The sequence below is a fragment of the Lissotriton vulgaris genome, chromosome 6 (genome assembly GCF_964263255.1).
Source record: "Lissotriton vulgaris chromosome 6, aLisVul1.2, whole genome shotgun sequence".
NCBI lineage: Eukaryota > Metazoa > Chordata > Amphibia > Caudata > Salamandridae > Lissotriton > Lissotriton vulgaris.
The window spans coordinates 1,678,618,335-1,678,635,065 of NC_141694.1; the positions used below are offsets into that span (position 1 = coordinate 1,678,618,335).

General features: G+C 42.1%; 1 protein-coding gene across 2 annotated transcripts in view; it reads left to right on the forward strand.

The window, feature by feature from the left end:
- The window catches only part of FLVCR1 (FLVCR choline and heme transporter 1), a 163,967-nt gene extending 154,048 nt beyond the window's left edge, over positions 1-9,919 (forward strand). Inside the window, exons 9-11 of one of the 2 annotated variants that reach the window (XR_015296689.1) lie at positions 4,412-4,479; positions 5,926-6,280; positions 6,367-9,919. Coding sequence is in view for 1 of the 2 variants with exons in the window: in XM_086927868.1 (XP_086783994.1) it covers positions 4,412-4,479; positions 5,926-6,000 (143 nt within the window). In the remaining variant the exon portion in view is untranslated. Of the gene's footprint in view, positions 1-4,411; positions 4,480-5,925 lie in introns of both variants that reach the window. The other variant, XM_086927868.1, reaches the window with a different exon arrangement.
- The last annotated feature ends 6,812 nt before the right edge of the window (positions 9,920-16,731 follow it).

Genomic DNA, 16,731 nt, shown 5'->3' on the forward strand with positions numbered 1-16,731 from the left:
GGCCGACCCGCCTGACGTACACCGCCGCCAACCTCTGCGCACTCAACACCGGTCGACTCCCTGGATGCCACCAAGCCACACCACGACGCACCCACGGACCCTTCAGCTGCCACTCCTGCAAGTTCGCCTGCATCCGGACCTGCCTCGCACCAGCACCCGCCAAGTCGAACACCAGCAGCACCCACCTCAAGTGTATCCTGCTCAACACCCGCTCCGTCCACAGACACGCCATCGAACTCTGGAACCTCCTCGACACCACAGCCCCTGACGTTGCCTTCCACACGGAGACCTGGATGAACGCCTCTTCAGCGCCCGACATCGCCATCGCCATCCCAGAGGGCTACAAGATCACCCGGAGGGATCGCACCGCCAACCAGATAGGAGGAGGCATCGCCATCATCCACAGGAACACCCTCCGCATCACGACCAGCACCGACAACACCCTCGCCACCGCCAAACACCTGCACTTCCAGATTCACACCGACCCGAAGACCACCCTCAGAGACACCCTGATCTACCGACCTCCGGGACCACGCACCCAATTCAGCGAGGACATCGCCGACTTTGTCAGCCCGCATGCCCTCCCCTCCGCTGACTACATCCTCCTGGGGGACCTCAACTTCCACCTGGAGAACAACAACGACCGCAACACCAGCACCCTGCTCAACAACCTCGCCAACCTCGGACTCAAGCAGCTGGTGTCCACCCCCACCCACCTCGCCGGACACACACTCGACGCAGTCTTCTCATCCAGCACAGACATCGCCTTCAGCCACGCCACAGAGCTTCAATGGACGGACCACAGCTGCGTCCACTTCACCTTCAAAAGAACGACGATTCACCACTACCAGCAACAGGCTGCCCGCAGAAGCTGGAACAAGATCACAGCCAACCAGCTCGCCACCTCCTTGAGCCAGCACCCTCCTGCCAGCTCAGCGAACCCCAGCCAGGCCGCCGACAACCTCACGAAGTGGATCAGCAACTGCGCGGACGAGCTCGCCCCGCTGAGGACCCCGCCCAGCAGACCCGGCAGCAAGAAAGTCCCATGGTTCACCGACGAACTCAAGAGCTCCAAGAAGAACTGCCGAGCCCTCGAGAAAGTCTGGAGAAGGGAACCAACACCGGACAACAGGACCACCTTCAAGCTTGCCACCCGGAAGCACCACCAGCTGATCCGCGCCGCCAAGAAAACTGCATTCAAGGACCGGCTGGACAACAACGCACACAACTGCAAGGAACTCTTCAACATCGTGAAAGAGCTCTCCAACCCCAGCGCAGGAAACAACGACATCACCCCATCGCAAGACCTCTGCAACTCCCTCGCCTCATACTTCCACAACAAGATCGTGGACATACACAACAGCTTCAACAACCAACCACCGCACACCACGACCGAACAGCCACCCCCCACCACCACCCTCCACGCCTGGACTCCGATCAGCACCGAAGACACCATCCGCACGATGAACTCCATCCACTCAGGATCTCCGACCGACCCCTGCCCCCATCACGTCTTCAACAAGGCCGACGCTGTCATCGCACCCCACCTGCGAGACATCATCAACACATCCTTCGACACCGCCACCTTCCCTGAGAGCTGGAAGCACGCCGAACTCAGCGCTCTACTCAAGAAACCCACAGCGGACCCCACCGAACTCAAGAATTACCGCCCCATCTCGCTCCTCCCGTTTCCAGCCAAAGTCATCGAGAAGACCGTCAACAAGCAGCTGGCCGCCTTCCTGGAGACGAATGGATCCCTCGACCCCTCACAGTCTGGCTTCCGAGCCAACCACAGCACCGAGACCGCCCTCATCGCCGCCACCGATGACATCCGAGCCCTTATCGACAACAGAGAAACAGCGGCCCTCATCCTCCTTGACCTCTCCGCGGCATTCGACACTGTCTGCCACCGCACCCTAGTACAGCGCCTTAGCAACGTCGGAATCCAGGAGAAGGCTCTGGAGTGGATCATCTCCTTCCTCGACGGAAGAACACAGAGAGTCCGCCTGCCACCGTACAAGTCAGAGGCCACCGAAGTCATCTGCGGCGTCCCTCAAGGATCCTCGCTGAGCCCCACCCTCTTCAACGTCTACATGAGCCCCCTCGCAGCCATCGCACGCCAACACAACCTCAACATAATCTCCTACGCCGACGACACCCAGGTGATCCTCTCCCTGACCAACGACCCCGCCGCCGCCAGAGCCAATCTGCACGAAGGGATGAAAGAGTGGATGACGACCAGCCGCCTGAAACTGAACTCAGACAAGACGGAGGTCCTCATCCTAGGCTCTTCGCCCTCCGCCTGGGACGACTCCTGGTGGCCTCCCGCCCTGGGCACCGCACCCAAGCCGACAGACCACGCACGCAACCTGGGCTTCATCCTGGACTCCTCCCTCTCCATGACCAGGCAAGTCAACACCGTCTCCTCGGCCTGCTTCAACATCCTACGCATGCTACGGAAGATCTTCTGGTGGATCCCCACCGAGACCAGGAAGACCGTCACCCAGGCACTCGTCACCAGTCGACTGGACTACGGCAACGCCCTCTACGCCGGTACCACCGCCAAGCTCCAGAAGAGACTCCAGCGGATCCAGAACGCCTCAGCCAGACTCATCCTCGACATCCCACGAACCAGCCACATCTCCGGACATCTCAGAGACCTGCATTGGCTCCCCGTCAACAAAAGAATCACCTTCCGCCTCCTCACCCACGCACACAAAGCCCTACACGACCAAGGCCCGAGCTACCTCAACAGCCGAATCAACTTCCACGCTCCCAAACGCCACCTCCGTTCAGCCAACCACGCCCTTGCTGCCGTCCCCCGCATCCGAAGAGCGACAACAGGAGGAAGGTCCTTCTCCTACCTGGCCGCCAAGACCTGGAACTCCCTCCCGACCGACCTGCGCCTGACCCAAGACCACCTCTCCTTCAGGAAGAAGCTGAAGACCTGGCTGTTCGAGCAGTAACGGCACCCCCCCTCCCCCCAGCGCCTTGAGACCCTATGGGTAAGTAGTGCGCTCTATAAATGTCCTTGATTGATTGATTGATTGAAGGCAATTTCATGGCCACAATCCTTATGACTGTGAGAAACCAAGAGGTTTGCAGTTACAAAATGGCTTTGTACGTCGCACCATAATTTATTACGGAGAGAATTTTAACTTTGAAATCATGATTGTGTCACAAGGCCACATCTGCTGTGATCAGCAGCAATCTGTATGGCTATCACAGTAGATTAAAAGAAGTCAAGATGAATACATGTATTATTTGCAGAACAGATGCTTACCTGAATGAGATGCTAGTGTGCTGTTGTACTGCTTCATGAACTTCTATAGTGAGAGGAGACAAGAAAGGAGCAGAGGATGGAAATCCACATGGACTTCAGGTTACAATCCTGCGAGTTCAACGCTGTTGTACGATAACAGGAGTGGGGATTAGCAGTGAGCAAACAGAGACAATTTGTATTTGGTAGGAAGGGTGGCATGGCAACACATCCGTTAATTGTCTATTTTTGATAGGGTGTGGACTATTCTCGATTATCATTAAAGAAATATTCTCAAAAAATGTTAAAAACTAAATTAGAGAATCTTTTTCAATAGTGTTGATCTACGAAATATGTATGGTACAGTATCAAAGCCATAGTCCTAGAGGAACAGAGAGCTAGCAAGATACTTTGACATGGCACCTTCCTACAAAATTATAGTTTTCTTTCGATGAGTTTGACGGATCCGCTCATTTTGATCCCCACCTGATAGTCACATTTATTTAACACACTGGTAAAGAGCAATAAGCTGCAGAAAATTAACAATTGTACCATCCATGGCAAAAAGTTGCAGGATGGAACTATGGGCCTGATCCACAAAGACTTTGCTCTGATTTACCCTTGTAACACTCTTTGCTTTCTGAAGCTTAAACAGAGTGGTGTACCCAGAGCTTAAACATAATGGTGCACCTAAAAAAGAACAATAATCCACAAAAGTCCAAATGTATTATTAGAAATTCTTGTGTCTTCTTTATTTCATTCCAAAACATCTTTCTTTTTTCATAGAAAATCAAACAGAGCCTCAGCCAACGCGTTTGCTTCAGTATTTAACTTCTACCGAGCTGCAAAAACAATATATAAAATGCACATCTACTCTTGGCTTTCTATTAAATTCCACGAATAAGCCAAGAATAATAAAAAAATAAATCACACTTACAGCACAAACACGGTGGATAGGACCCAAATTGTTTTGTCAAGGGAGAAGCAGTAAGTCATGCAAAGGAAATATACATGATGCAGCCCAGTCTCTAGCACAATTAATTCTTTATTCTAATGCAATCACTATTATAATCTTGTTTTTGTAAATTTCAGCCTACTGTTTACTGCACATGTATGGAGCATAACAATATATTTCTCTTCTATCCCATGTAGCCTTGATCAGATCTGATTTGAGAAGACATAATATTAATGTAGGGATTATGAAGTCTGAAGTGAAAGCAGTAAGTAATTTGTGTTATCTAATGTCTAGATTTCACCATTATGCAGCTCACTATGTAACCCCCTACCAGCCACCAACTCTAACAGGTTCTTGACCACCATATTGTTTTGTCTGCTATGCTTACCCTGCTTACCCTGCGTGCTATAGAATCCTACCACCTCTGGACCAGTTCTTGCTGCACTATAGAGTGTCCGCATCTTACACATGGGCGTGAGTAAAGCTGTTCCCCTTTCTGCTGATCTCCAATCAGAAAATACATAGGCTGCTTTGGTGGTTCTTCTTTCCTTTTACTTCGCCTTCTACCTAAATACCTCCATTCCCCTCAGTCACCATCATGTCAGTGGTTTTGTTCTTGCCCTTCCGTAAAACCTTCTTTCACCCTTGCCACAATACGCTTCAAAAATACATTTCAAAATTAAAGACTTTGAGGGACAACTTCTGTGCAGGGCTCTAGACTGTGCAACAGCCTTCAATCCGATCTGACCAGAAATGGTAAAGATCTGGCTTTTAGGAGAGCCCTTATTTCCACCTCTTTGACTAGGCCTCTCCCATGTGAACCCTACACTTTACTCCTACCTGTAATCTGTTGAGTCATCCAAGGACCTTGTTGTAGCTGAGTGCCATACATGGGAAGTATGAAACTAAGAGACACTGGAAATGAGACTGGGATTATTCCCCCAAGATCAGGTGATGTGATCATGTGGGGAAACCAAAATTAAAACTCAGATTTGAACATTTGACAGCTAGAATGCACCTCTTCTGTTCTCATACCAACGTACCGTGCTCATGTGGTAGCTGATAGGAGCATACATGTGAGGGGTAGGTATAGGTTTTATTTTCCTGCTTCTACAATCACAAAAGTATATTCTGAACATCTTAGTGACACGTATCTTCTGTTCCATATATACTTTATATTCTTAAGGGCATAAGAAGAATGTTAAGATTTTAATACTATATGTTGCAATTTACCACAGCCTATCTTGTTTTCATTAATCTCAGTTGTAATGATTTGTCTTGTATAAGTAAGTTGTCTTTCCCACGAGCTTCGATGAGGTTTGGAGGAGTTGGTGCTTTAGTTGAGAGAGGAGACACAGAGCGATGGAAACGGCATGCTTTGTTTGATTATTTTTTTGCAGTGGGAGAGGGCTTTAGAGAGCGACCAAAGGATCAGTACAACATTATTGCATTTTTCCAGTTTGCTTGAATAAAATGCTCTGATTACAGTTACGACTTATTCATCTCACAGATCCCACACGCATTTATCGTAAGTGTAAGCCTACTTGTTCTATCACTCCACTACTCAAATCAACGCACTAAAAGGTAAAGGCTGAAGGAATCACACAAGGAGTGTATGGAAAAAGAGATCAGAAATTAGGGAGTTTGGAGCCCAATGGTGAAGAAGGGGTATCTTGACACAGACTTACTGACTTTTCGATTTCTATTACAGGTTCCAGTTGAAAGTCCTGCTGAGCCCCAACTTAATGGAGTTATCTTTCACACTCAGACATCATCCTCCGTCTGATTACTGAAAAAGTATTTAAAGAAGCAAGTCTTGACCAACCATGGATATGACAGGCTGCTGAAATTCTCAAAAAAGGAGCTTTTTTATTTATAGTCAAGTTATTTATTGAACATCTGTTGATGGTAATATGGTGTGAAGTATAACATTGGATGCACTGAGCAAACCTTTTCATGCAAGGGCATTGATCAATATGCACAATCATGCAGCTCAGCGTGAAGAAAAAGAATTGCTTGTGTCAGAAGATAAAATATTTTTTGTCTTTTCCATTTCATCCGAAGAAGTAAAAATTATCACCGGAAGAAGAAATGGACATTAAAGGAGAAATAATAGATAGAATATTTTTTGTCTTTTCCATTTCATCTGAAGAAGTAAAAATGATCACCGGAAGAAGAAATGGACATTAAAAGAGAAATAATAGAATATTTTTTTGTCTTTTCCATTTCATCTGAAGAATTAAAAATGATCACTGGAAGAAGAAATGGACATTAAAGGAGAAATAATAGATAGCATTTTTTTTGTCTTTTCCATTTCATCTGAAGAAGTAAAAATGATCACCGGAAGAAGAAATGGACATTAAGGGAGAAATAATGAGAACTTGTAATCAAAAACCGGCCTAGTGAATGATACTGAATCCAAGGCACTTGTACTAAGAGTCTAAGCTTACTTACTTTCCCTGATTTACTTGTGAAACAAAATAACTGCAAATTCATGTGGGCAACTGTAGAACAATGCATAAAGATAGCCAAGGCAATCCAAAAAATCAGGTTTCCTAGTAATATAACAGAATAAGTTCAAGGATGGGACAGTACATCAGCTTTCCGGACCCCACCAGTTTCTTAGACTCATGTAGCCTAGAAAGCTTTTGACGTCTTCCATCTGTGTGGTTGTTTTGTCAGTTAAATAAAAGGTAGCCCCACATGCTATATATAACGTTTTTTCGTGAACTGACCTGCAAACAAAAATTGTTGGGTTCCAGCAGTAATGCCATATGTTAAACTGATCAATGGTCCACAACATTGTGTTGAACCTGAACTATTTTACAACTCCCTTGGAGAGGCACTCTTGTAAAAAAGGTTAACATCAGTTTTGGAGAATCTATAGATTCTTAATAATTCATATATCTGATGCATACAATCACATTGAGTCAACAAGATAATCGTATCCATTTGCCAACAGTATACTTGATCCCAAATCATCTTTATCCTGTTTCACTGTGTAGTCTGCAAGATGCTTTCAGATACTGTTGTTTAGTTTTGTAACTCTCATACTGTTAGCCTTGCTGATCCGCTCCAGCACATCCCATCATGTCTCTCGTTCCTACTATCCTTGGCGCCTCAATCCCGATTCATGTCACAAGGATCCTGCTAATGGTTGACAACATCGTCTTATTGCATCATTGGAAATAATTCAGTTCTTTAATATCCTTATAGACACATCATTTCACACTTGACTTATTTTTAGATCAACCCCCTATATAGTTACCAGTTTTCATCTATCATGTTTGCAGGCTTGCACTGTGCATTTTTCAACTTAATTTTTTTTTAATTCATTTAACTTTATATATAAAACATTCCCCACTAACCGATGTCACAATTTATTGTTTCATGATGATAGGGTATCTAGCATTCCAAGGCAGATTATGTGGCTTCTGAAAAGATCCATAATACAATCAGTCATAGAACAAACTGTCATAACTTTTATTTTATTTTATTACACAATACTTTTTTTAATGTTTTTTAAAAGCTGAAAATTTGATTTTGAAACTTTTTGTGAATAGAGAATAGCTATGCGTTGCACATGAAATGAACAAGAGTACTTTGTTTATATGCTAGGTGCCGGAAGCCCCATCTGCATGGGGCTTCCGGCACCAAGGAAGCCCCAGGTCACAAACTGTGTTTGCGTGGTCCACGTTCAGTGGTACAGCCTAAGCTGTAGCACTAGGTAGAGGAAAGTCACCATTTCCATTGCAAAGAAGCTGCACAACAGGACACATGGTCTAAAGAAGGTAGCAGTGTCCTCTACGCGAATGGAGGTCTGCGTGGCTTATCACACACATTGTTATATTATCTCTTCCAGTTTATACCAAGAGTCAAAACACGTATGAAAAATATTTTACATCTCTCTGGCTGGAACAAAGTAACAAAATTGTATTTTATTTCATTTCCAAACTCATAAACGTTTAACAAATACATTTTTTTAATGGATTACGTCAATCAAATTTGGATTTTAAGTGAATTTAGGGCTGTAGATACAAGGATTTTAACCCCATTAACTGCCACATTGGACGCTGCTCGCCTTTTGAGACAAAATCAAAAGTATTCTACAGAAAGACACTTCACAGAGGAGGCCAGAGGCAAAGGTGCGGCACTGGCTGGGCCAGGATTGTCTTTGTGTGAAGCAGGAATTGTTTCGTACCCTTTGCTTATTGGTGGCTGATAGTAGATGTGTTAAGGTTCCTTGCTGTTCTTACAGTGAAGATACTGGACACTCTAAGGCACTAGGGGTTCCCTTCAGCCATTTACCAACAGATGTATCTCTGCACTCTAAATGGATGTATTACTGTATTTTCATGGAAGTTTGGTTGGCGTAACAGTACCAAAGAATAGATGTATTTAAGTTGAGAGCAATGTTTTTACTTTGTTAGCTTCTCTGTTGGATTAGAATGTGGTACAGCTTAAAGTTCCTGCTTTCAAAGAAAGTTTCATATTTGTATTTATGCAAATTCCTGATGTTTATATTTAAACTGAGATTGTAACAAGTGAAATTGCTATACATTTCTGTACATGAAGGCACAGAACTTAGGGAACTATTAAAGTACAGTGACAAACAAGTATCTAACAACCAAAGCTGAACTCTTCAAGCTGAGAGTGAAGAGAGGTGTTGATTTCTGTGAGTATCCAAATGTCCCATTACCCCTCTACCATCATTGGCCATTTCTTGAATTTGTATCTAGCCCTGAGGTCAGTAGTAATCTTTTATATCTTTTACTTAATTTATAGCCCTCATAAACTGCTTTAGAACATTGGAAGTTTGTGAGCTCCATTGGAAACAGCACAGTGTCAGTCTGTCACATATGCTGGCATAGGCCCACTGTTTCCACCATTACAATACCATAAGCCGTAGCCCCTCCCTCTTCATGTCCTCTGAAAATGTGGAGATTTGGAAGTAAGTGGGAGGTTCATAGTCTAAGGTTCAGGGAAGAGAGATGAGGCTCCATCCTCACTCCTGCAGCCGCTCCAGCTGTCACTGGTGTGTAGTGACAGCTAGAGACACAGAAGGAATAGGGGGAGCACTCTGAAGGACCCCCATCTTCCTCTGCCACACTGCAGGAGAATAGCAAACTGGTAGAGCTAAGGGATAGGTAGGAGCTGCTGATTCTTAGTCCGGCCTTCTTCCATGGCTTTCACGGTCTATGCATCTTGGTCGCTGCTAAGGCCAACATGTCCGTGTGCATGGCCCCAGCAGCAAATGTTGTTAAATGACACCGTCAGCCATGACAGGAGGGAAGTGACACTGTAGAGAGCTGCTGGTGTCTTTTAAATGCTATGTCTACCAGCAGATATGTTTCACGATTGGGAGGTTCTTACCCTGAGGGGCATAATGTTCTATGAGCCTTACCAGTTGACCAAAGCAGACTCTATGAGCTATAAAATTCTAGTTTCTTTGTTAGCGGCCCAGAAGAAGGTCAAAATTGCATGGAACAGGCTTTTAACGTCAATACATGCATCAGCAGAAAGTAGAACTCCATTGTTGATGCAGCTGATTATTTGTAAACCATGACATTTGCACCCTGTTTAGAAAGATTTGCTAATGCGTGTCAGATATACAAATAGGCTGAAAGATTTGCAAACTAGAGAATTGATTGCACACCAACTACCACAATAAACACAAAACAAAAAACTACAAAACAGAAGAAAAATACATATTCAATATGGGAACTAATATTAAGTGAAGTAACACTATGATTATATCACATCCCCAGATTTTTGATAGCATGTGCTTAACTTCTATCTCTATCGCTCTTTCTCTCTCTCTATCGCTCCCTCCTTTCCTCCCTCTTTCTCTCTCTCTCCCTCCCTCCCTCCCCTTTTCCTGCAGCTTTGATCTACAGCTTCAGAGTTTTCCCTCAGGCGTGAGGTTTATTGCTACTCATGAACATTAGAATGTTGGGAGATCCATTGAAGACAGTAGTGTGGCTTTGGGCATATAATGGCTGGTGTTGACCTTTTGCCGCAAAGTTCCAGAGTTTCAATTTCTGTTTCTCCCTGTTTAATTTAGAATATTTTGTCCTTAATGAGTGGAATGTTTTGATAACATTGCAGCCCTTCTGTCTTGGGATAACTCTTTCTTTATATGGATGCTCTCTCTTAATTGGCCCTCATCTGTAGCTTGGGTTCATAATTTGGGGAGATGGCATTTAACAGCTAGTCTAACCTTGGTCAATGAGCTCTAATTCGATATTACTACTTCTGTTTTCCATCTAATGGGTCGGTGATTGGATTTTCTGCCAATTCACTCCTATATAAAATCAGCAGCCTTGGGTCATTGACTTTATGTGCCACTGCTCTCCTCTGCCAGCTAAAAGATTGTATATCACTAGACAGACGTACCAATATCAACCTTGGCAGAGGTCTTCCACTTTAATGAATAAGAACGGACATCTGTCAGTCCTGAAATTAGGTTATTCGAAACACCCATGTGAAAATCAGGAGGGTTCGTCATAAAATTAAATGATGTTAATATACTTACAAGGAGGAGAATCCTTCAGAGAAAGGCCTGCACTCCCATATTAAACTGTGTACTGTATGTTATTGAACACGCACTGAGAGTCTGCAGAGTTAATAGTTGTCTCGTTTTGCGCATTTTAGCAATCAGTAGATCATCTCTTGTCATCCATTCACATTGTTTTCCTCCCTCCAGTCTCACTTTGCTTTTTAGGCTATTTGTTATACAATATGCAGCTTCACTGTTAATGCTTTCTCTGTTCTGTCCTGTCAGCTATTAATGTGTGTGTGTGTGTGTGTGTGTGTGTGTGTATATATATATATATATATATATATATATATATATATATATATATATATATATATATATATATATATATATATATATATATATATATATATATATATATATATATATATATATATATATATATATATATATATATACAGATTTACTAAATTAAAACGGAAGCCAAAAATGGAAAAAACACATTCACTGATTTCAGTATAGCAAATAATAAACAGTGTTAAAATCTAAGTAAGCCTTCTTTAAAGATATAAATGTGTACTTTTAGAATGTACTGGGAAGGACAGGAAGACCAGTTACTCTTTCAGAGGTCACCATAGCAATGAAGACAACTCGATTAGTCTATTGAGCTGGTGCACCTGCTGTCAGTCAAGTATGATTAAAAGCATTAGCTTTGCATACTGAAAAGATTCTGTCCTTTGTAGTACTTAGTGAATTTTCCTCGTCATTGAAAATATTTCGTTTTTTTTTTGCATCATCTTTGATAGTGTAGGGAAAAGCGTTAGACTACTTTTCACGTATTTCCCTCGTTTAAGAGAGAATGTTAAGTTGCACTCTTCTTTGAGGTTCACAATTATTTCCACCAATCGTGGTGGTCAGATGTACAGCAACCTGGGTTAAAGAACCTTCATGGTATCATCAGCTTCACCTGTAAAGTAATGCAGTGACCAGAACCTACCAAAGGTCATCCATGAAGGGTACTAGACACTGGATATTAATGAAGGGTAGATTTCTTGCCCTTTTGGTGATCACTAAATCAATAAGCACATAAAAAGTTAGCATGTTACAGTAAATATTCATTGCTCTTGGGTAGCAATCCAATGTTAAAAAAGGGACGGTAGTGATGGTAGAAAACACCTTTAGAACCTCCACACTTTAACCATCCTTAAAAGAAAATTTGTCTCTGGGTAGTTTAGTTGATCACAATTTCTAGCACACTTACAAACATGTTTCAGATTTTGCTTGCCTCATCATTTCAAAGTAAGCCGTATTTTCTCAGGTTATTATCCAACAACTAGAAAATATAACTCGGGTGTGCTTCAGTGTACCAGACCTGTGAACTCAAGATGTGGACAATCCTCTTTATGCAGGACATTCGTCCTTGTACAGGGATGAGTTCTAACTGTATCTGTATGTGCTTTTGATGTACATTGTTTTGTTATGTCAAGGGGGAATTATTTGTTGGAAAATGTGAACATTTAAAGTGTGTCCAAACATCCTTCAGTAATCAGATTGTACTGTTTGTTTTCATTAAAACACTTGGCACTTTTTCATGTTGTTCTTGATTTATTTGCAATTAACAAACAACACTCCTAAAATGGAAAATGTTATATGCTGTGTTTTTTCCATTTGAAGTAATTCTAGTTCATGATATTTGTTTTTATTTTTAGTGAAAATGCGGTCAGTTCAGATTTATAGCTGAAAGTGTTTTTCTTCAAATCATCACAAGATCTTTATTCGGTTAAAACCATTAAAGAAAACATACATTAATTATAAACAATTTCATTAAAATCACAATTAAGAGTTTCCATATGTTTAAATCTTCAGGATAAGTCATCATAAAGAACAGTGCTGTGTAAAGACAACTTGCCATTAAACGGCGTGCAAATGTCCAAAAAGCAACTGCGGCTGTCATCATCCTATGATTGTAGCAAAGATGTCTCAATAATAGATATATATAATTTACAAAATTTAACACTGGCAGCATGAACATTCTCATTTCGTAACATAACTTATATTATGTGCATAATGCAACTCCCAGTATGTCCTACCATTACAATCAGTAGTAACCAATATGTAATAGACCATAAGAAAATACAGAAAGGGACAACTTAACTCTTATATGCAGCTAGTATAGCACCTTAAGAGCGTCGAACGTTCAGCGCCCAGTGCTGAACGTTCGACAAACGAATGCTGGCCCGTCGGCCAACGGTCGTGCGCAGCACTGGGGAGGTAGCGCTTGTGACGACCGTTGGCCGACGGCAGCGCTTAAGGTGATAGATATCTAACTACAATTACTTGGCCACTAATTTACACAACCTTACTCCAGCTGCAATAAATCTGATCTTTCCTTTTTTCGGCACATGGTCATAAAAATACATAAGAACACATGGTTTCATAAAGTTTCTTAAAACATAGCTGCTCATATTTTGAGGTACCTGTTAACTCCATGGGGCGATACTGGAGCCGAACTAATGATTCTGGCTGGTATCTACCGGAACTCCCTTGAATGGAGACTAATCTGCCAGATCTGAAATTATTGGCTCCCTTAACACATCCCTGGGACTCCCTCATATCAAGAAGTTTAACACTGATACTTATAACCTGCTGTTTGAAGATGGTAAATATCTGTGGGGTGTCAGAGCTGGTGTGGGTCGGGAGGTGATAATAGGGGGGTAAGGAGAGAGTATAAGGGAAGTGGGGAAACTAGCTTCTCCGGGAGTAGCATTGCCGGCCCCTGTTAATTCTGAAGAGAGCAGTCCTGGGATGGGCGGTGCCCTATGTGCAGCCCCTTGTTCACCCCCTCCATGGTTTTACGGGTGCAGCTTTGCATTCATGTAAAACTGGGTCTGGTGTTTCGAAAGCCTGAAATTCCGATTTTGGAAGCGCTTGACCTCTGGTACTTTGTTGGATCAGTCTTCTCCTGGATACCATTTGGGACAACTTGTAATGGTGGCAATTGAGGAAAAAAAAATATTGTGCACTTACTCAACAAGTAGCATTTCAGATTACCATGGTCTGCTTAATAAATAACACCCTGATTGGCACAGGAGTATTGGCAGTCGAAGTAAAGAGTGTGATGACACACAAGCAGCATGAAACACACCTCACCCTGTAGTCATTCCCTTAAGCAGCTGTAGTTTCATCATCATGATTCTCTGATGAAGTCTTAAAACGTCCATTATTTCTTGTGATTCTCAAAACGTTCAATATAGCAAGTGTCTGAAATTCTCCTGGTAAGCTGAGGTTGTCCAAACAAGGACGTGGTAAGTGATTGTACAATCTGGATTCTGAGCCTTGCGCGGACTACGGCACAGTGGGGCATATTATCAAGGACAGGCGATACATTATCGCCACTTTTATCGTCAGGAAACTGCCGATAAAGCGGCGATATAGGCCTTGATAATATGCTCTATGAATTCCAATCAAAGCCCATGTTAGATGTGTTCACATCGAACATGGGCTTCGATTGGAATTCATAGAGCATATTATCAAGGCCATTATCGCCGCTTTATCAGCAGTTTCCTGACGATAAAAGTGGCGATAATGTATCGCCTGTCCTTGATAATATGCCCCAAAGTCCTTTCCCTCTGCATGTTTTGTCATATAACACCTGCTTGAATAGGGGTAGGGAAGAGTGCCCGGAATGGAGGTAAAACATGCAGGCAAAGATGCTTAAGCACCAACTTGCATGGTTATTTCCCATTCATGAATAAACAACCTATTAATGAGCTGGTTCTTCTGCACCCTGTCACTAGATGATGACTTCTTTGTGGTTCTTGGAGCTAGAAGTATCTGACTCTTGAGAGCACCAAGCAGGGTAGGAGTCCGGTTATCTTTTAACATGGTCCCTTACATTGTACGAAATATATCCAGTGGAGTTGGTCCTCAGGCTTCATTTCATGAGGACTACTTTGGCAAGGAACTAAAACAAAGGTGCTGCTCAACACACAACCCTTTCATATATGGCATCATTTCTCTTTTATAATGTAAAGAGACAGAGGCCCCCTGCTAATAGAATGACCGTTCCTTAAGGCAGGGATCAATAAATCAATTCAATGGTTAAGGCAACTAACTACTTGTTGGACAGCACAATATTTGCAACATGTAATGAAAGAACCAAAGGATACTTTTTTATCCATACTACAAAACCTGATTTTATTAATACTTGTAAATACATATTACACTGGAAATCTCCCTCATACAAACTCACTCATCTCCACATGCATACCTCACATCAAGACATTTTTTTTTAAAAACACAATATACAGTAGCAATGGTTGATATATTTTTTAACAGGAACTAATCTATTTTGCTCCAATGATAATTGAATATATTGTTACAAATTTACATAGGAGTTAAACATTCTCAAAGAAGTTTTTTTGCATTAGGACAAACAGTGTGGCACAAACTCAGTTGACTTCCGATGATGTAACAAAATATTCAATCACCGTTGGAACAAAATAGATTAGCTCCTGTTAAAAAATATATCAACCATCTTGTGAGGGATCCTATATATTGTGTTTTAAAAAAAGGACAATAGGCTTTTAAAGTTAGGATTGTGCACACACTGTTCTAAACCTGTAAGCAGGCACTCTGTCGCCTGGATTTTCACAGATTACCGTAGTCAGCAAGTGGTTTAGTGTTTTGATCATACCCCTGAAAAGATTGTGGGGATAGAAGATATACACTCCAATCCTCCTTTTGACCCACCTCAACAGGCCATAGGGATAGACAGTTTGCACTTTTAGTATTCCTTATTAGTGTTCATTGGTAAGGATTTTTTTTATTGTTTTGACAACTGTATTCTGTACATATTTGAAATGTTATTATGGGATACCTGATGTTTGAGGTTATATGCCTGGTTGTTGATAAAAAAAGTAATGATAAAGGCGGTAGGTCATTCATAGTGATTGTGAAAAGCATATGCTAAAATCTTATGTGTTGATGTGTATTACTCTATATTAAAGCCTAAAGTACAGAGAGGTATTTTATTAGATGCAATGTCACAAGTTATGTTTGTAGGGAATTATTTTGGGATTGGTTACTGCCTCTGACAAACCCTAAGGGAAGAAGATTTGTACTGCAATATTTCTTGATAACATCTCTTCTTAGCTGTCTGGCAGGTTCTTGTTATTAAAAAATATCATTAAATTCATACATCCATAGATAGACAGACAGACAGATAGATAGGTAGACAGATAGATAGTTAGATAGATAGATAGATAGATAGATAGATAAGATAGATAGATAAGATAGATAGATAGATAGATAAGATAGATAGATAAGATAGATAGATAGATAGATAGATAGATAGATAGATAGATAAGATAGATAGATAGATAGATAGAATAGATAGATAGAATAGATAGATAGATAGAATAGATAGATAGATAGAATAGATAGATAGAATAGATAGATAGATGGATGGATGGATACCTAGAGGGCCTTTGGGTCCGATCTGTCTGCCATTGGTCTGTTATGTGTCTTTTACACACTATCTACATCTATGATAGAGAATTGCTTGGGGTAAGACGACGTCCGTATTTGGCTTTCTTGCCCTGTGAATGATGGCACTTCCTTTTTTGCTTCTCCTCTTTTTTTATTTGAATGCTTCTTAGGAGGATATTACAGATCTTCATGCAGTGCTAATGGGTCACTTTCTTGCCGCTCATTTCATCTGTGTGCACCTTCCCATTTAGCCACTTCCTCTAAACCAGTAGACCATTTAGACAGTATAGTGTATCATTGCTTTACCATTCCAAGATGGCCAACATGTGGTTCTAAATATGGCAGCCATGCTTGTAGTTTAATGCAACAATAGACTATTTACAATACCTTTGCAAGATGCACACCCACTATATTTTTAGTTTGTTAGTGCACACATATGCCCATCATGTTTAGATTGCAGCATGTTTTCTTTTTTTCTACTTGTATTCTTTTAATTTATCTTGCATATGTTCTTGAGTTTGTTTGTAT